Source organism: Phacochoerus africanus, chromosome 16, assembly GCF_016906955.1.
Source record: "Phacochoerus africanus isolate WHEZ1 chromosome 16, ROS_Pafr_v1, whole genome shotgun sequence".
Classification (NCBI taxonomy): Eukaryota; Metazoa; Chordata; class Mammalia; order Artiodactyla; family Suidae; genus Phacochoerus; species Phacochoerus africanus.
This window is the reverse complement of record NC_062559.1, coordinates 18,378,686-18,400,133: the sequence shown is the minus strand read 5'-3', so window position 1 is coordinate 18,400,133 and position 21,448 is coordinate 18,378,686. Positions and strand designations below refer to the sequence as shown.

The 21,448-nt window shown below is 39.2% G+C and overlaps 1 protein-coding gene across 2 annotated transcripts in view; it reads right to left on the bottom strand.

The window, feature by feature from the left end:
* CEP41 (centrosomal protein 41) overlaps positions 1 to 21,448 on the bottom strand; it is a 44,333-nt gene that overhangs the window by 18,644 nt on the left and 4,241 nt on the right. Inside the window, exon 2 of one of the 2 annotated variants that reach the window (XM_047762971.1) lies at positions 11,345 to 11,408. In XM_047762971.1, coding sequence (XP_047618927.1) covers positions 11,345 to 11,408 — 64 coding nt within the window. Of the gene's footprint in view, positions 1 to 4,966; positions 5,097 to 11,344; positions 11,409 to 21,448 lie in introns of those variants that run through there. The other variant, XM_047762972.1, reaches the window with a different exon arrangement.

Below are 21,448 nucleotides of genomic sequence, written 5' to 3'. Positions count from 1 at the left end.
CCTGAGGCATACTATGCATGGAAAACAATAGCCAACCTTATTATATAGTCTTTATTATTAAAACATCACATTTCCAATCTATGGCAGTTTCCACTAACAAAGTGTCTAAAATCCATTTCTCAGCCAGTTATCAACATTTCTGGAGTGTTTACACAGTGCCTCATCTTTGAACCGGCAGAACCTCACAACGACCCTGTGAGGTAGGCTGTCATTCCTACTGTTTGTTTTTCCCACTAAAGGAAAAGGCAGAGAAACAAAGTCTTTTGCAGAGGTATACAAATACTTGTCAAAATTAAGAATAAGTCTGAGAGGGCTATTGATAAGAAGCTCTTTTCATCACACGCATTCATTCTATCCAAGTGGAGGGGGGAGAACCTAGAGGATTTCTGCATTGCTTCAATTGGAGAAATGATTAATTGACACACAAAAAAATCCCTAAAAATGATTTTAGAAAGTTTGAAAAGTAGTATTTTATCCCACTTTATATACTGCTGACATCTTAACTAAGCAGCTCATCTTACTGGGTCTAATTTCATCTGAAAATAATTTTTGACTACTTTTTAAAAAGAATACAAATGAATCAATTCTGTAATTGACTTATCAACAAATTTTTGTTTTATATAAAAGTAAGGAGCTTAAAAGGCTATCAACAGACCAATTTTTTTTACAACTGAAATTACACATTACTGCCAGATAAATTTTCCTAGACCAGACTTTGATTTAAAAAAAGCCAGTGGCTCCCCATTGCTTACTGACTAAGTTTAAACCCCTTGCTCTACTGCTGAAGGCGCCAACATCTTACCTAGCTCTTCAATCTTGCCTTAATTACTAAACTTGACAAAGTCTTTGTTAGTCTTTGGTTCTCTAACATGTCACCTTGCCCATGTAATCACAATAGCTCACCCAGCTGGAAGTGACCTTTCCCAGCTCTGAACTTCTACTTCTTGGCTTACCACTCACAAGGCATTTATCATTGTACTGCCTTCTTTGTGTGCAGGTCTTATCTATTCTTTTACCGAAGCCCCAAACAACTACTTATACACACACACACAAACACAAACACACACACACACACACAGGATACCTTTATCCCTTGCATTGCCTAGCATAGGAGGAACTCAAAAATATTTGCTAAATGAAATGTACTATGAAGATCTACTATCTGAAGAATTCTTATAATGAATTATAATGTAGATAATCACACCCCAATTTGGTTTGAGTTTTTGGATACCTGCTTTTCTTTAAGCTACATACAATTTGATTTATATACAGGACATATATGTTACATACTACTTATAAGACCTATATGGCGTCAGGACTCAGCTAACCTGGAAATGTATAAGGTGGTATTTTAGCTTCTACTTAGTTTATAGCTCAAGTTGCAACAAAAGATATATAAAAAAATTTTACAATTGGAATCAAGAGAAAGAGACAACTCAACCAATTCAGAAGTGTTAAGCAAAGAAAGAGTACAATTGACAAACTGAGTGACTCATTCATTAGATTTTTTCCTTTGTTTTCCTATAATTTAATAACATTATTCGTACTGAGCCAGTAAGAAAAGCAAGTGATTTTGAGCAGCAGTAATCTAAAGTGGGTAAGATTTATAAGGCATGAACTCAGTTGCTAAGAGACAATTCCATTGCTTTATTTTTCTTCAATATTTCTCTCCTCTACGGAGAAGTTCTTTTGGCTCAGAAGGAGCAGAAAGCGTGAAAAGAGGCACAGTGGTCCTTTGTTATCTCAATAAGTTATACGAGTGCATAGTGCTTTCTGGTTTGTAAAAGGCTTTCACGTACATTTCTTCCTTTGACATAAGAGACAGAATTAAATACCAAATAAAAATGAAGAGTACCTAGTCTATAATGAGTTTGAGTGCTTAAGATCAAGGTTATTAGCAGATATTCAGGAAAAGTAAAGACTAAGAAGAAAAAAGGAAATGACTAGTTCGTGTGGAGATAAGAAAAGTAAGGTGAATTTCTAAAAAATAAAAAAGGGCTTAGAAAAGACTAAATGGAGAAAGTCTACAGAATTTTAGAAAGCTAAAGAAATTTGAAATTATATTGAACATAGACTGAAATGAGAAAATAATGCCAGCAATGAAAGAGTGTGGAAACTAACAAAGGGAGAGCCCTGTGGTTTGGAAAGTGTTCCTTAATCAGCCTGCAGTGCCGCAGAACATAAACCTGGAGAGGGTGCTTGAGAATACACAAGGACCCTGCAGTGGAAACTGAACAAAACGCCGTCAGGGATTTCATCGGAAGCATAATCCTTTCATAGCACAGTCTGGCAGTGCTGGGGAGCTGGTGAGATACACTCAGGCACTTACAGAAAAAAAGAAATACTCGAAATTCAAAAAAAAAAGAAATACTCGAAATTCAAAATAATTCAGTGTATGCATGGCTATACACTGGTGTTTGAGTTTATAAGAAAAGTAGAATTAGAAGGATAGATATAAAAAATGATCTTTGCCCAGAAGGAAGATAGCAGTCGTTGAAGATATCAGTAGAAGGTGATTTGGGTGAAGACCGGAGATGCCATGAAATTCTTGATTTCTTGTGATTAACTCTGAATTGCTCACAGTTTGGTAAGAAGAGATTAAAGACTCATCTGTTTGGCTGAGAAATGAGAAATGCTCACTCATTCCCGTGCCTGTTTCCACTGCTTCGACTGCAGAGCTTTAAAAACATTCCTTATTCTTGCTTGACCTTTGGTGTCACTCTGGTGTTTTCATAACCAGGACTCCTCACACTTTTCACCTCATTGCATACATATATAGTGATAATATTTGGACAAAACACTGGGGTTGGGGCAGTCTCAGGCCCTGATGGCTAGCCAGAGGGCTAAAGAGATCTATCTGTATCTTGGCACATAACACATAGGCCACTGCTGAACACACAGGGAGGTAAATCACAAAACTGCATAGAAAAATTTTAAATATTTCCCCTAAATTAACTTTAAAATCATTTCTTAATTTGAAACAAACAAAAATTGAACACTAGAATTATATTTCTCCCACACTGACTTTAAAATATGTTGAGTTTTAAATGATGAAGCATACTTTGGCCCTTCAAAGATATTATAATACTAGTTTGGGAGACTTCTACTTCCAGGAAGATGACGTGGATGTACATTTTTCTACTCCTCTAGCTAAGTAAAACAAAGTCCCTGGACAACCTGCAAAATGGCAGAAAATATTTGCAAATCATCATTCTGATAAGGATCATACCATACTGATAAGGATTATACCAGATTATGTAAGAGAACACTTATAGCTCAATAATAAAAAGAAAAATAACTCAAGTAAAAAAACGATCCAGTGATATAAATAGCCATCTCTCCACAGGAGATATATAAATGCCAATAAGCACATTAAAAGGTGCTCGACATCATTAGTCATTAGGAAAATGCAAATCAAAACCACAATGAGATACCACTTCACACCCACAAAGATGACTATAATCAAAACGATGGACAATAACAAGCATTGTTGAGGATGTGGAAGCAAAAGAGCCCTCCTGCACGGCTGGCTGGCGGGAATGTAAAGTGTGGCTGCTTTGGAACACGGTTTGGCAGTTCCTCAAAAAATTAAACAGAGGGTTAACATCTGACCAAGAGTTCAACTCTTAGGTATATAACTAGGAGAATTGAAAGCATATGTTCATACAAACTTGTACACTAATGTTTTAGCAGCATTATGACCAAAAAAGTGTAAACAAACCAAGTGTCTATCAAATGATGAGTAGATAAGCAAAACATGAAATATCTATATACAAGAATATTATTTGGCAATAAAAAGGCATGAAGTATTGATACATGCCACAATGAACCTTGAAAACATTACGCTGAGTGAAAGAAGCTGGACACAAAATTCATAGATAGAGAAAGTAGATTAGTGATTACGAGGAACTGGTAAAAGTAAGTAATGGAAATTGATTGCTTTGAGTATGGGGTTCCTTTTTTCTTTTTTTATGGCTGCACCCACATCATACGGAAGTTCCCAGGCCGGGGACTGAATCCAAGCCACAGCTGCAACCCATGCTGCAGTTGCGGCAATACTGGATCCTTTAACCTACTGCAATGGGTTGGGGATTGAACCTGAGCGTCCACAGCAAACCGAGCTGCTGCAGTCAGATTCTTAACCCACTGCACCACAGTGGAAATTCTGAGTATGGGGTTTCTTTATGGAACGACAAAAATGTTCTGCAATTAGTGGCGATGGTTTCACAACCTTGTGAATGTACTAAAAAGGTCTGAATCATATGCTTTTAAAGGCTGAATTTTATGGTATGTAAATTATATCTTAAGAAAATAACACACCAATTAGGAAAAAATGATCGAATTAAAAAAAAAAACCCTGTTTGAGATAAATTAGGAGTTTGGGATTAGCAGATACACATTAGTATGTATAAAATACGTGAACAACAGGGTCCTGCTGTATAGTACAGGAAACTATAATATCTTGTAATAATCTAGAATGGAAAAGAATCTGAAAAAGTGTATATATATATATATATATATATATATATATATATATAAATATATAAATACACACACACACACACATATATATATATATATAAATAAAAAACTGGGTCAACTTTGCTGTATACCAGAAATTAAAACAACATTGTAGATCAACTATATTCAGTTAAAAAAATCCTGGAAAATATATATAAATCAAACATAAGAGGATTCTGATAGGTGGAGAGAGGAAGGCAGACTGGCAAGGGACCTCAGGACCTGGGAATGACATAATGGGTATTTGTTTGTTTTTGCCTCATGTACCCTCAACTTGGAGCTGAAGAAGCCAGGAATCCAGAAATACCAATAAACAGACAAAAAAAAAAAAATCTATAACAAAAGCCTGCTGTCTCCAGCCAAAGGACAGAAAGACAGAAGACTATTAGACAATAACTGTTTTATTCCAACCACACTCCACAGAAAAGCTATGTCCTACCCTCACCTGCCAGTAAAGTCCAGATGGGGAGTCTTGATTTCCATCCTTCCTGGGCTGTGATAAGATGCCATCAAAGTACCAGCAAGAGAAGAAATAGGCTAGGGCTGAAACTGCAATCAAAGACATAACTGCTGAAAACTTAAAATTTGGCAAGTGACATAAACTTCAGATTTATATGGAAGCTGGGTAAACTCCAAACAGGACAGACCCAAAGAAATCCACAGCAAAATATATCATAGTTAAACTTCTGAAAACTAAAGAAAAAAAATCATGAAAGCAGCAAAAGAAAAATGACACCTAATCTATATGGAAAAAAACAGTTTGAATAACAGTAGCTTTGTCATCAGAAATCAGGTGGCCAGAAGAAAGTGGCGCAATCTTTTTCAAGTGCTGAAAGAAAAGAACTGCCTACCCGGAATCATATACCCAGAGAAAATACCCTTCAGGAATGAAGGGATCAAGATATTCTCAGATGATGGAAAACTAAGAACATTTGTCACCAGCAGACCTATCCAAAAGAATGGCTAAAGGAAGTTCTCTAATTAAAAAGGAAAAGATGGAGTTCCTGTCGTGGCTCAGCAGTTAACAAATGTGACTAGCATCCATGAGGATGCAGGTTCAATCCCTGGCCTCACTCAGTGGGTTAAGGATCCAGAATTGCTGTGTGCTGTGGTGTAGGTTGCAGATGTGGCTTGGATCCTGTGTTGCTGTGGCTGTGGTGTAGGCTGGCAGCTACGGCTCCAATTTGACCCCTGGCCTGGGAACCTCCATATGCCACAGGTGCAGCCCTGAAAAAGCAAAAAATAAATAAATAAATAAATAAAAGGAAAAAAAAAAGGAGGAGCCTTGAAGCATCAGGAAAAAAGGAAGAATACAGTAAGCAAAAGTATGGGTGTATACATTCTTTTCAAGTGCCCATGAAACATATACCAAGAGACCATATCCTGGGCAATAAAATGAACATCAATAGTTTTTTTAAAAATTAAATATACAGAGTGCATTCTCCAACCACAGTGAAATCAAACTGGAAGTCAATAACAGAAAGATAATGAGAATGTCTCCAAACACTTGTTAACTAAACACACACTTCTAAATAATTCATAGATCAAAAAGGAAGTCTTAAGGGAAGAAAAAGGATACAATGAATTGAATGAAAATGAAAATTTAACATATCAAAATTTCTGAGACACAGTTAAATAAATAAGTGCTGAGAGAAATTTATAGCACTAACTGAAAAAAGAGGAAAAATCTTGAATCAATACTCTGAACTCCTACCTCAAGAATCTAGAAACAAGAGCAAAATAAACCCAAAGCAAGCCAAAGGAAGGAGATAATAAGATACAAGCAAAATCAATGACATTTAAAACAGAAAAAGAGAACATTGATGAAACCAAGAGCTGGTCCTTTGAAAGGATGAATAAAATGGACAAACCTGCAGTGAAAAATAAAAAGAGAAAAGACACAAATTACCAACATCAGGAATGAAACAGGGGCTATCAATTCAGACATTACAAACATCAGATATTAGTAAGGGAACACTACAAACAACCCCATATACATAAATTTGAAAACTTGGATGAAATGTCCTAATTCCTCAAAAAACACAAACCCACAATTCATTCATTATGAAACAATCTGAATATCCTCATAACTATTAAAAAGTTGAATTCAAATTTTAATAGTTTTATTTAATAGTTTTACTGGAAAATTCTACCAAATCTTTAAGAAAAAATTAATGCCAATAATGCACAATCTCTTCCAGAAAACAGAACAGGAGGGAACACTTCCCAACTCACTGCATGAGAGCAATATTACCCTGATACTAAAACCAAAGACAATCAAAAAAAAAAAACCCACTAAAAATACAAATCAATGTCTCTTGTGAATATACAGACACACAAATCTTTAATAAAATAAGAACTAGAATTCAGTGATATAAAATAAGAATTATACACGATGACAGGTTTATTCCTTGGATGCAAAACTAGTACAATATTTAAAAGTCAATCAAAGTGATCCACAGCTAAAGTAAGTAATACTGCTTGCTAAATAATATTAACAAGCTAAAGTAAAAAAATCACATGGTTAGGAGTTCCCATTGTGGTTCAGAGGGTTAAGGACCTGATGTCATCTCTATGAGGATGTGGGTTCGATCCCTGGCCTTGCTCAGTGGGTTAACGATCCGGTGCTGCCGTGAGCTGTGATGTAGGTTGCAGACGAGGCTCGGATCCCGAGTTGCTGTGGCTGTGGTTTAGGCCAGCAGCTACAGCTCCGATTTGACCCCTAGCCTGGGAACCTCCATATGCTGCGGGAGCGGCTCAAGAAATGGCAGAAAGACAAAAAAAAAAAAAAAAAAAAAAGAAATGAACCTGACTAGTATCCATGAGGATGGGAGTTGGGCAGCTACAACTCTGATTGGACCCCTAGCCTGGGAACTTCCATTTGCCATGGGTGTAGCCTTAAAAAGCAATAATAATAATAATAATAATAATAAAATTTATATGAAAAGGCAAAGGAATTAGAGTAACTAAAATAATTTTGTAAAGAAAAATAAAGTAGAAATTAGTCTAACCAATTTTAAGTATCCAATTTACTATATAGCTATAGTAATCAAGCCCATGATATTGGCATATAAATCAATGGAAGAGAAAACAGAATTCAGAAATAGATCCACATAAATATGCTTAAGTGGTTTTTGACAACAGTGAACACACAATTCAGTGGAGGAAAGATAACCTTTTTAACAAACAGTGCTAGAGCAAAAAGTTAATTCTTTCTTTTTTTTCCTAAAGGTCACACCTGAGATAGGGAGGAGCTGCAGCAGCTGGCCTATGCCACAGCCCCAGCAATGCCAGATCCAAGCCATATCTGTGACCTACACTGCAGCTTGCGGCAACACCTGATCCTTAACTCACTGAGTGAAGCCAGGCATCGAACTTGCATCTTCAGGAACTCCAGCAAAAAGTTAATTTCAATCTAAGTTGCACATCTTATACAGAAGTTACCTGAAAGGTATAATGAACTTAAATATAATTTTTTTAGAAAAAAGCATGATAGAAAATTTTTGGGATCTAGGCTGGGCAGAGTTCTTAGACCTGAGAACAAAAGCATGATCCATAAAAGGAAACACTGATAAACAGGATTTGACCCAAATTAAAAACTTATACTCTTTGAAAAGCCCTGTTAGAAGGATAAAACGACAGGCTATAGACTGGCAGAAACTGTCTGCAAACCAAGTATGCAACAAAGGACTAGTAGCTAGGATATATAAAGAACATTTAAAACTCAACAATTAAGAAGTAAGCAATGCAATGAGAACACAGGCAAAAGACATGAACAGAAGTTTCAATGAACATGACATACAGATGGCGAAAAAGCACACGAAGAGATACTCAACATCATAAATCATTAGGGAAATGCAAATCACAAAAGCAATGATGTGCCACTACACATTTATCAGAATGGCTAAAATTAAAAAGGGTGACACCACCAAATGCTGGTGGGGATGTGGAGAAACTGGATTACTCATACATTGCTGGTACAAATGTAAAATTGTCCAGCCACTCTGGAAAACAGTTTGGCAGTTTCTTAAAAAAACTACAAAAGCAACTGCCATACAAGCCAGCAATTACACTCTGGGCCTTAATCTTTGAGAAATGAAGACTTACATTCACTCAAAAGTCTGTACAGAAATGTTTATAGCACCTTTACTTGTAATAGACAAAAGTGGAAACAATTCAGACTGTAAATGGTTAAACTGTGGTGCATTTACACCATGGAGGGAGTACTACTCACTAATTTAAAAGCAACAAATCACTAATACCTGCAACAACCTGGATGAATCTCCAGAGAATCTGCTGAGTGAAAAAGCCAATACAAAAAGTGGCATACTGGAGCTCCTTGGTGGTCTAGTGGGTTAAGGATCCTGCACTGTCACTGCTGTGGTGTGGGTTCAATCCTGGCCTAGGAACTTCCACATATCACAGGCATGCCCCCGCCCCCGACCAAAAAAAAAAAAGTTTGCATACTATTTGATTCCATTTATACAGCATTTGTGAAATGATAAAATTATAGAAATGAAGAAGAGCTTAGTGATAACCAGGGGTTAAAGAGCAGATGAGGGTAGAAAGTGGATATGAAGGATCTTGTGGTTGTGGAAATGTTCTGCATCTAGACAGTATTTATCAAGGTCAATATCATGGTTGGGATAGTGCAGCATAGTTTTGCAAGATGTTTCTAAAGGTACCTGGATAAAAGGTGCATGGAATCTCTATTTTATTTCTTGTAATTCCATATGCATCTATAATTACCATAAAATAAAAAGTTTAATTAGCAAAAACCCTAGATTAAAAGTATCAGGATATAAAAATATTTAGGCAATTACTTTATATACCGCTAAAAAGCAGATATAAATATCTCAATTTCAAAAAAATTGAAATTAATTTCAAGTACAATTGTTGAGTCAAACTTTGACTATGAATTGAGGAATTGAAGAGAAAGAAATCGGTTTTCATTCACATAACCAAATTTAATTTTCAGGAGAAAAAAAATGAAACTACAGACAAATCTATATATGTGAGAAAGATCTTAATTCTCACAAATTTTAGGAAGGTTCCAAAGGAAATGCAGTAAGTCGTCTTTAAAACATTATCTGGACTCCTCAAAGAAAATATGATTTTTTTTTTTTTTTCCACATGCAGAAGTTCCCAGGCCAGGGATCCAACCCATGCCACAGTAATGACCCCAACCACAGCAGTGACAACACCAGATCCTTAGCATGCTGTGCCACCAGGGAACTTCTGAAAATATGTTTTGTTTTTTGTTTTGGGTTTTTTTTTTTTTTTTTCTGCTATTTTAGGGCCATACTTGCGGCATATGGAGGTTCCCAAGCTAGGGGTGGAATCAGAGCTACAGCTGCCAGCCTACACCACAGCCACAGCAACTCGGAATCTGAGCCGCATCTGCGACCTACGCCATAGTTCATGGCAATGCCGGATCCTAACCCACTGCTCGAGGCCAGGGATGGGACCTGCGTTGTCATGGATCCTAGTTGGGTTTGTTAACGGCTGAGCCATGAAGGGAACTCTGGTATTTTTAATTAGAGTACTTCCCTCACAGAATACTATCCCAGAAGGTGGGTCACAGATGCAATTAAGGGGATATGGATAGAGCTGCAGGAGTTGAAGGCATTTGTGACAGAAGAAATGAGGCTGGAGGAAAGAGTGGGACAGTGTGGCTGAAGAGACTGTACACAGGGCTTCACACTAGGTCTCCAACATCGACTTCCTCATTCTGCACACAAATCCTAGTCCTATCTCCTTTACTGAACTTCAAGTAAATCACATAATCTCCGGGCTAAAATTTCCTCCTCCTCAAAGACAGAGATAACATTTTTTTACCTCCCATCAAACAGAATATTTGCAAGGATAAATATCTGTACAGCACAAAAATGTTTAAAAGAAAGATCCCAAGAAATATTATCTAGAAATGTGGTTCATTTAAAACATTTAAGTCTACTTTATATGGGAAATTATGCATAATGGAAGATAATAATTTTGAAGAGACTGAAGAGAGAGAAAGACAAAATGAATGAGATTAAACAAAGTCAGCATGCCAGTTTATTTCCTCAGTTGTCTTGAGGTATTGCTAAAGGCATGTGGTACCCCAATTCATTAGCAAAACTATCTTAATAGAATGGATTTTCCACAGCAGACTTTAAGAGACTGAAAAAAACTAAACAAACAACCAAAATCTCACAAGACTGCAAATCCACAAGGGGTCTGGGGAGTGGTTTTCATCACGACACTGAAAAATGTCAACAGCATGGAAATAAGCAGTAATGCACTCTTAAATTTCATTTTACCTGAATTGCAGCACTAATTTAATTTTGTCTGGTATTTTAGTTACTCATTCAAGTCCGTCTGCCTCCACTTGAATCTAAGCTCTTTGATTGCAAAAATCACGCTTCACGCTCATCTTTACATGTCCCAGAGCCCATAACTTTGCATGTAGTTGGCACTCTGCAAATACGGAATTGAACAAACGTGCACAAGTTACTCCCAGCTGAAAGGAAAATACTTAAGGTGTTCCAAAACAGAGGTTGATGTCCTGATATTAGCCTCAGCTCTGCAACTTATGAAACAATGTGTTGTTTTTTTTTTTTAAATCAGCTTCTCAATGTATAGTAGTTCAATTATGTGAATGGAGATTTTTAATGATAATCTGAAAAACAGCTTTCAAAGATAAGTCCTGAGCCCAGAAAGATATCAGACAAGACAGTGTGAAACTTTCAGCTATGATTTATACCACACATGACACACTACCTCTTGTAAATCATCAGCTATTAGATTTTTGTTTTGTTTTGTTTTTCTAATCTTTACTCACCAGTGTCTAGTCTTGACTTGATATGCTGATACTTTGGGTTCTGTGGTATCCTTTTGGTCAGATACTAAAAAAGAAAATTCACAAATAACTGGGTTAATGTAAGGGTGACGGTGGCAAAGTTGGGAAAGAGACAAGATACTTTAACAATCAGAACAAATGCTAAAAATGTCATTGGATTTAAAGATGGAGGGAGCTCTAGAGGTCCAATTTTTCCTTCAAAGAGGACCCACTACAGCATCTCCTCAGGTGAAGATGATTATCATGTTTCTATCAAAACGCTTCCATATTTTGTCAAAATAATCTCATAGCAATAAGCAATGGGGGGGGGGGGCGGCTCTTAAAAATGATTTCTGATATTGAGCCAAAATTCATCTAATTCTCATCTAGTCCACTGGTACAACCCAGAATAAGCCATTCCACTCTGCCTCACACAATCCATTAGAATAACTGAAGGCCACTTTCTTGTCCTTTTTCCTCTTTGTACGCTGGCTTGGAGGCCGTCTTCTCTGGACACCATCTGGATTTTATCCACACATCCCCTAAAAAGTGGCATGCAGACCTGAGCACAGTGTCCAGATGTTGCCAGGTCAGGACCCAGTTCTGCAGGACTTTCCCACTGTTTGCCTGGAGTCTGAGGCTCCACAGATGTCACCACGATGGCATCTGCTCTGGGGGCAGCTGGGGCACATCGTGGGCTCAGGGAAAGCTTATGTTCAGTAAAATGCTATGTCAGGTCTCCCCTGTCCCGTGCTCTGCAAGTAAATTCTGGATCCAAGTATAAGGCATTTACCCATATTAAATTTCAGTGGCATTTTCAAAAGCCATTAAGTGAAGGGAAAAACTAAAGAAGGCATTACAAAATATAGCTTTCTTGGTCAGGCTTTTTTCTGGCCTACAAGTATGAAAATCGCATGTTGAGTAACAGGCAGCAGTGGAATATGAAATTAAAACAGGGCGATCCCTTCCAGCTTCATCTTCTGCCACTCTCCCACAAGTTCCTAGGTTGAAGTTGCCCAAATGTTCCCCCAAAAGGCCACACTTACTCAGGTCTCCAGGCTTAGCAAATGTCTGCCTAGAACGCCATTCCTCACCATGTCCATGGATAGGAAGTAAGCTTTACTTCCCCTATAAAGCTGTCCAAGGCGGAGTTACACACTTTCTCTCTGGCTCCTAGAGCACTGACTCCCTGTACTATTGTTTACACCTTGACCTTCTTCCCTAGTCTAGGATTTTCTTGAAGACATGGACAATAATTTATTCAAATTTGTATTCACCCATGACCTACACATAGTGGGCACATTTATTGATATTCAGTCAGTAAGTAAATATCTAGAATGAGGCTTGCATTACAGAAACTACCTGGTTCCTTAGAAGAGAACATCAAATTTTAAAACCTATATACCTTGCCTTTGAAGACATAGTTAACTACAGCATGCTTGTTAGAAAGATTGAAAAATAAACGTGACAGGGTACACGTCAATGTCTAACAGAATATCTGTGGGCCAGAGTTTAGGATTTCAGAAACCAGGATGAATTTTAAAAAGACTGGGATACCTGGAGAGAATCATCAACTTTTAACTTTGACAGGGATATAAAAAACAAAGCAAACCCTTGGGACCACCATCTGCTATTTTAATGCTTAAAAAGTAAGAAATTGTTTTTTAAAAACCCAGAATAAAAAGGTCAGCCCTTTAGTGTGATTAAAAAACACATTGATAGTATCTATGTTTTTCATTTGACCCTAGGCAAGTAAAACCTTTGTCATGGACGCTTAGCACTGGTCCTCAGAAGTGGAAGCCCGATCTGTTTTACCCTGAGAGAAAGGCGGGGACACTCCTTTCTCCATTTGATCAGTAATGCACTGTCGGTAAGAGAAAGTGACTCTAATGTCACTTCCCACTCCTTCCTAGACAAGACAGAGAAGATGCTTAAGTGAGAGATGGAAAATATTCGAATATTGAAAAGGAAGACGATAGGATGAGTTCCAAAGAGGGAGACAATATGGTGGCAAAACAAAACAAAGAACCAAACGACAATGTGCCTGGTCAATTAAGTTAAGAAAAGCTAAAACTAGAACTCAGTTGTCTTAGGCTGAGGGATTGTCTTTCTTCTCTTCCCTTCCCTTCTTTCCTCCTTCTTTTCTTCCCTCTTCCCTCCCTCTTTCTTTCTTTTCCCCTTCCTTCCCTCCCTCCTTTCTTGCTTTCTTTCTTTCCTCCTTCCTTCCTTCCTTTTTCTGTCCCACTCTGTATTTTTATAATTTCTATATGCTGTTTCCTGTTTTTACTTTTGTTTTGTTTTCTCCATTAGTTTCCTAGCAAAGCTTCTTTTGAAAGATTCCAGGCTAGCCTCTGCTGAACCAAGGGGATTTATCCATACCTCAGCCAACATAGCTGAGAAGTGAGGGTGTCTCTGGGGACCAGGTGTGGTGGCAGCAGAATGATGGGGGAGGGTGTGGACAGCTGCAGTCGCTGAGCCCTCCCGCCCCCGGTTTTCCCTTACATAGGCTAATGAGAAATCCATATGCTGCAGTACAAAAATGTAGTGTTTCTTTCCCAGTTTGGTTCAACTTCTTGTTCCTGACTTTCTGGTATCAACCACAATGTAAAACTATTTGTGTTCCGCTCTATGCAGAGCACCATAGGGTTTAGAGAACTGCCAGGATTTTTCCTTAAAATCCTTGCTTTGGAGGTGACTGTTTCTTGACCTACCAACCAACTAGCTGTTTTTCAATTACATAAACAGGATGGAATGGTGGAAAGTGAAAGAGCTGAGAAAAGCAGCTGTTTCAAGGAGGACTATTCATCCAACAAAGCCTTATCGAGCACCAAACACTCATTCAGTAGACACTGACTGGGTGCCTACCAGAAGTCAGCCACCACGTTGAGGATACAGAGGTAACAAAATACAGTGTTTGCCATTCAGCTCTCACTGACGCTGGGGTGAAAGATGAGTGAACAGATACCACACTGAACGGTGAACAAGTGGAGGGAAGCCGGGGGTGCAACAGAAGCATGTAAGATTGGCACCTAAGTCAGGAACTACCTTCTGTGAGCTGACTTCTGAGCTGAAATCTGAAGGCTGAGAAAGTTAGTCAAGCAACTGATAGACATGGAGCTCAGGTGGCAATACGGGGTCAAATGAGACTGGAGGGGCTAGCAGAGGCAGTTCACATTTTATCTATGCTGAGAAACCTAGACTTTATCCTGCAGATCAAATCAGGGCAATTTTGCCCCCTCGACTCCTGGAGACAGTTGGCAAGGTCTGGAGTCACTTTATAGGTTGTCAGAACTGGGTGGCTGGTATGCTAACAACATCTAGTAAGTAGAGGCCAAACTGCTGCTAAATATCCGTGACAGGAAGACCCCCACCCCTGCCCCCCGCCAACATTAAAGAATTAGCTGATGTCAATAGTGCTGAAGTCGAGGAACCCTCGTGTCAACAATGGGAGCTGCTGAAGAAGTTTTAGGGAGAAGGGATGGGATTCTATTTCCATTTTAGAGAGATCACTCTGGCAGCACTCTGAAGAACAGGATCACAGTCAAGAATGGAGGCGCAAAGATCAGTTACGAGGTTGTGCTGAGAGGATCTGTGGTCCTAAGGAGGGGATAAGTGAATTTGGATAGAACAAAGGAGGACACTGTTGACTGGCCTAGTGGATGCCCTGACAGAAACTGACAGGAGCAGAAGCAAAACCAGCACGTTGAGGGTTATGATTTGAGGACGTTTGTAAGCTAATGGGCTGGATAAGAGTTGGAAAATGAGGTAGGCAGGTATGAAAACAAGGGGCCAGGAGAGGAGGAGGCCAAGCGCCCAGGTGGAAGGTGCAGCTTTGGATGTGTATTTAAGATAATAAAATAAAACAGGAGGTCACGATGAAGTTCACCAGGAGGAGGGAGAAAGTTGAGAAAGTTCACGTTTGTAGTATTATTACAGGCTCTTTGAAAGCAACTCAAAATGTCAAAGACCCTTTGAGGGCTTACATCCCTAGGAAGGGTCAAAAGAAAATGTGCGGTCTACTCACAACATCCCTGCTATTTAACCTCTCTTTGGCTTTCAAGACCAGCACAAACACATCTTTCAGGAAGACTTCTTCTCTGGCAGCCCCAGTCAGATGGAAGTCTCTTCCCTCCCTGGATTGACACAGCACCTTGTACCCCTCACTGCCTGCACCTGGGACAGAGGCGCTACTTCTGTATTTTCTATAAGGCTTTGCACTAGTGTGAGAGCAATAAGTACCGCCAAATGGATGAAGATGGTCCTAAAATCTGAGCAACATGCACTGTGCGTGCCAGTGCCACGTGGGCAGCACAGACATTGAGGGCTCTAGGAACCTGAAACAGAGATCACGCTCACGCTGGGGATGATGAAGGAGGCTGCATAGAAGAAATGCCACTGGAGCTATGTCTTAAGGGTTGAAAAAAATGGGGAAAGGGATGGAAAAAATATTCCATGCGGAGGAAATTACTATAGCAAAGCCACTTTAAAAGTATGTTTAAAGAACAGCAAATTATTCTATTTGCTGGAGAAGGTCCCACAACAACAACAAAAGTAATTGATGCTAGCATTTATTGAGCACTCAAATAAGTATTTTCCCTCATTTCGTTTAATTTTCACAACCACTAATAAGGTAGATAATAGTATTATCCTTATCCTACAAATCGGGGAATAGGCCCAGAGAGTGGCTTCCTGAGGTGACTGGTAAGAATGGTAGAATCTGTGATTAAACTGGGTTCTAAGTTCAAGTTCTCTTAACCACTCTACTGTGCAGCCTCACTCAGGCAGGGGTTTTGAACATGGGGTCCACCGATGGGCTTTTGGAGGGCCATGAGTCCTGTGTAACTGTACGCAAAATTTTGAGTATACGTACATTTTTCTGTGGAGAGGGCCTTTCACCAAATTTTCAAAGGGGTTTGTAACCTCAAAAGGGTTAAGAACCACAGGTGTATGGAATTCTGTGCTGTAAGGCTGGGCCTGAATATGTAGGCTCCAAGGTGGGGAAGCTTGAATTTACACCGAGAGTCTGAACTAGTCCCTGAAGACAACGGAAGATACTAGAAATACTGAACTGTGAGCCACAAAATCAAAGAAGTATTTTGGCAGATTACTAACACATGCAAAGTAAGACAAGGCTTTGTGAATACATGGATGTTAGAGAAGAAGGGAGAAGAATGAGAAGTTGACAAAGGGATTTTTTCTAAAAGAAAATCAGTGAAAAATGAGAGAGATCTTATGAATCACAAGGCATTCAAAAACAAATGAGCTTTTCTGACGTCTCACTTCTTTTAAAATGGAATTCACAAGGTTGTTCACATTAAAATCATAATGTATGTAATAAGGTTTAAAGAACTAAAAAGTATCGTTATCTATTTTGTTCAGAATTTCTCTGCTTATCTCATTTTTATAAAGAGGAAGTCCATAAAATGAAGGGACTAGGTGTCAATTTAAAAAGAGAACTTTTTTTTTTTAATAAGAGTTTTAATCTGGTCCAGTTCTTCTGATATCAAATACCAATCTTGACACATGTTTGCACATACAAGCAGCCCCTACTTTGCCAGCAGCTACCACCTGTGGCCAATTGTATTTTTCAAGATGACCACGACATAATTTCCCGACTCAGGTACATTGTGATGTTGACACTCCTCCCAATGAGAGATGTTCCTGACCCTTGAATGTGGATGGGCCTGTGTCTACGATGGAAGTGATGCCATATGACTTCTGAGACTAGATCAAAAAAGACAATATAGCTTCCACTTGAGTCTCGAGACACTTGTTCTTGGAACCCAGCTACCATGCTATGAGGAAGGCCAAGTCACAGGGAAAAGGCCATTTGTAGATGGTATGGCTGACAGTGCCAGCTGAGGTCCTAGCCAACAGACTATATTAGCAGCCTGACATATGAATGAAGAAGGCTTCAAGATAATTCTCGATGCGGCTTGTGTCTGTCTGCATAAGAATTGCCTAGCTGAGCCTAGTCAATCTCCAGAACAACGAGTGATAATAATTAAATGACTGTTGTTGTTTTGAGCCACTAAATATGGGGGAGACTCATGATAAACCAATATATAATAGGAACACCACCCAACTCTTTTTATTTTCTAGCTAAGTTCCTTGAAAAAAAACCCCACAAAACAAAAAACCTACACTAGGCATCTGCATTCTTACTCCTCTATCCACTGAAATGTCACTACTGTCCCCACTGTTCTACTGTGGTTCCTATAGCTGCTAGCCAATGTCAGTGATCCCTTAACTGCCAAATATAATGGCTAGCTTTTCAACCTCTAACTTACACATGATCTTTCTGCACCATATGATACTGTAATATAGTCCCACTTCTTCAGTTCTTACTGGGCTTCACAAAAGTGCAGACAGGGTCTCTAGCTCATCTACCTATAAGTATGCCAGAAATAGGCAAACAATAAAAATAATTACAGGTCATGACCTAAGGGGTGAAGATAGCATATTGAACAAATACATATGGTTTCACTTCATTCCAAAACCTCAGTAAAACTTCATTTATTTTAAGGACATAAAGCCTCCAAAACAGAGGGGGTGGGAGAAGTGATAGCAAGTGGTTTCTGAATTCTAGAAAGCATATCAACTATTGAAAATTACTTGATGAACTCAAGAAAATCAAAGGGAAAGCCAAGAACGATTCTTAAAAGGCTAAGAATCGACAGCCCCAGACACCTCCAGAAATAGGAGCAAAAAGAAGTGGCTAAAATAAAGAAGACTGGTTGAAGGCTGACTGAGAAGTTACTGGATCTCCACAACCTCCTCTCTCTGTAGCCCTGGGTGATGGCCCCTCTCCCACCATGGCAGCTATCTAGAGATTTATTCCCTTTTAAGAGTTTTTGGACTCAGGGGTGGGGATTGTCTCCAGACACAGGGAAAGGCAGAGATACCTTTACTGAAAAGAAGAGTACTGAATGAATGATACATATTAATGTTGAAATTTAGCCCCTAAATTATTCCTCCAGGAATTCAATTAGGCTTTTACTCTCAGAAGACTGGAGGAGTTCTCTGGGAAAAGTGACCAGCCTGAGAGGAAGAGCTCAAAGTACAGATGTGGGAAAGGGAGTCCCAAAATCACAGCCCAGTGGGATCTTCTGGTAATTAATTTCATCAACATCAGCAACCCCCTCCCAAACTCTACTCACAACCATAAATTAACAACTGGAGATGAAAAGAAGTTGGAGAACACTGCTATGGGCTGAATTATGTCCCTGGAAAATCTGTGTGTTGAAGCTCTAACTCTCAGTGTGACTGTATTGGAGAGAGGCCCTTTGGGAGGTAATTAAGGTTAAATGATGTCATAAGGATGTGGCCCACATCCTATAGGATTAGTGTCCCTATAAAAACAGACACCAAAGAGCTCATTCTCTCAAGCGCACATTGAAAGAAGAGGTCATCTAAGCATATGGCAAGAAAGTGGCCATCCACAAGCCAGGAGATGGCTTTTCTCACCAAAAACTAAACCACCCAGCACCTCAATCTTGGACTTCAAAGTCTCCAAAACTATGAGATATAAATTTCTGTTGTTTAAGCCACCCATTCTGTGATATTTTGTCATGGAAGTCCAAGCTGACTATTACAGACATCACTGACAAAAACAAAAAGAAAATATTGCAATTTAGAGGAAACTGAGACTATGTAGGGAGAAAAAAACCTATCATTAAAGCATTTAGACTTGTGGTTGCCAAGGGAGAGGGGGAGGGAGCAGGATGGACTGGGAACTTGGGGTCAATAGATGCAGACTACTGCTTTGGAATGGATTAGCAATGAGATCCTGCTGTGTAGCGCTGGGAACTAGATCTAGTCACTTATTTTTTTTTTTAATTTTTATTTTTGTGTCTTTTTGCCTTTTCGAGGGCCGCTCCCTCGGCATATGGAGGTTCCCAGGCTAGGGGTCTAATGGGAGCTGTAGCTGCCAGCCTACTCCACAGCCACAGCCACAGCTATGCGGGATCCAAGCCGAATCTGCAACCTACACCACAGCTCACGGCAACGCCGGATCCTTAACCCACTGAGCAAGGCCAGGGATCGAACCCACAACCTCATGGTTCCTTGTCGGATTTGTTAACCACTGAGCCACAACAGGAACTTTATTTCAATGGGAACTCCACTGTATCTAGTCACTTATGATGAAGCATGATAATGTGAAAAAAAAGAATGTATACATGTATGTGTAACTAGGTTACCACGCTGTACAGCAGAAAACTGACAGAACACTGTAAACCAGCTATAATGATAAAAATAAAAATCATTAAAAAAATTTAATGATAATAGGTCATTATCATTTAATAATGATAGGCATTTTAAAAAACCTATCATTAGGAGTTCCCACTGTGGTACAGCGGAAATGAATCTGACTAGGGACCACGAGGTTGTGGGTTCGATCCCTGGCCTTGCTCAGTGGGTCAAGGATCCAGCGTTGCCATGAGCTATGGTGTAGGTCGAAAACATGGCTTGGATCCAGTGTTGCTGTGGTTGTGGTGTAGGCCGGCAGCTGCAGCTCCAATTTGACCTCTAGCCTGGGAACCTCCATGTGCTGCAGGTGTGTCCCTAAAAAGCAAAAAAAACAAAAACAAAAACAAAAACCCAAGAAAAACAAAAACCTATCATTAAAGAAATAAAAACACACATCCACACAAAAACTTATATAGGCATACCTCAGAGATATTGTGGGTTCTGTTCCAGACCACCTCAATAGAGCAATTTTTGCAATAAATTGAGTCACACAAATGTTTTGGCTCCCCAGCAAATACAAAAATTATGTTTATACTATACTGTAGTCTATTAAGTAGCATTAAGTCTAAAAAAAAATAATGTACGGAGTTCCCGTCGTGGCGCAGTGGTTAACGACTCCGACTAGGAACCATGAGGTTGCGGGTTCGGTCCCTGCCCTTGCTCAGTGGGTTAACGATCCGGCGTTGCCGTGAGCTGTGGTGTAGGTTGCAGACGCGGCTCGGATCCCGCGTTGCTGTGGCTCTGGCGTAGGCCGGTGGCTACAGCTCCGATTCAACCCCTAGCCTGGGAACCTCCATATGCCACGGGAGCAACCCAAGAAATAGCAACAACAACAACAACAACAAAAACAAAACAAAAAAATAATGTATGTATCTTAATTTAAAAATACTTCATTGGGAATTCCCATTGTGGCACAGCGGAAATGAATCTGACAAGTAACTGTGAGGCTGTGGGTTCAATCCCTCGCCTTGCTTGGTGGATTGAGGATCTAGCATTGCCGTGAGCTGTGGTGTAGGTCTCAGATGCAGCTTGAATCCTGTGTTGCTATGGCTGTGGTGTAGGCAGGTAGCTGTAGCTCCGATTCGACGCCTAGCCTGGGAACCTCCATATGTGGCAAGTGTGGCCCTAAAAAGCAAAAATAAAATAAAAAGATAAAAAATAAAATAAAATTTTTTTATTGCTAAAAATGCTAACCATCATGTGAACCTTCAGCAAGCTGTAGCAGTAATGACATCAGAGATCACCGTAAGAAATGTAATAATAAAGAAAAAGTCTGAAACATTGTGAGAATTAACGAAATGTAACAGATACATGAAGCGAGCAAATGCTGTTGGGAAAATGGCACCAACAGACTTGCTGGTGCAGGGTTGCACAAACCTTTGTCAAAAATGTAATGCTTGCAAAGTACAATAAAACAAAGTATGCCTGTATGAATATTCATAGTAGCATCATTCATAATAGCCTCAAAGTGAAAACAATTCAAATGTCCATCAATAAAAGAATGTATGAATAAAATGTAGTACATCATGCAAAAGAGTATTATTCAGTAATAAAAAGGAATGAAATACTGATGCATAATATAACCTTTAAAACATTATGCTGTGAAAGAAGTCAGTCACATAAGGCCACATTTTGTATGACTCATTTTACATGAAATGTAGTGAACAGGCAAATCCACAGAGTGAGAAAGTAGATTACTGGTTGCCAGAACTGGGGGTGGGGAGTGGGGATGGGGGAAACATGAGCGGACTGGGAAATGATAGCTAGAGGTTACAGGATTTCTTTTGAGGGTGACGAAAATGTTCTAAAATTAACTGTAGCGATGACTGCAGAACTCTGTGAATATCTAAAACCCCT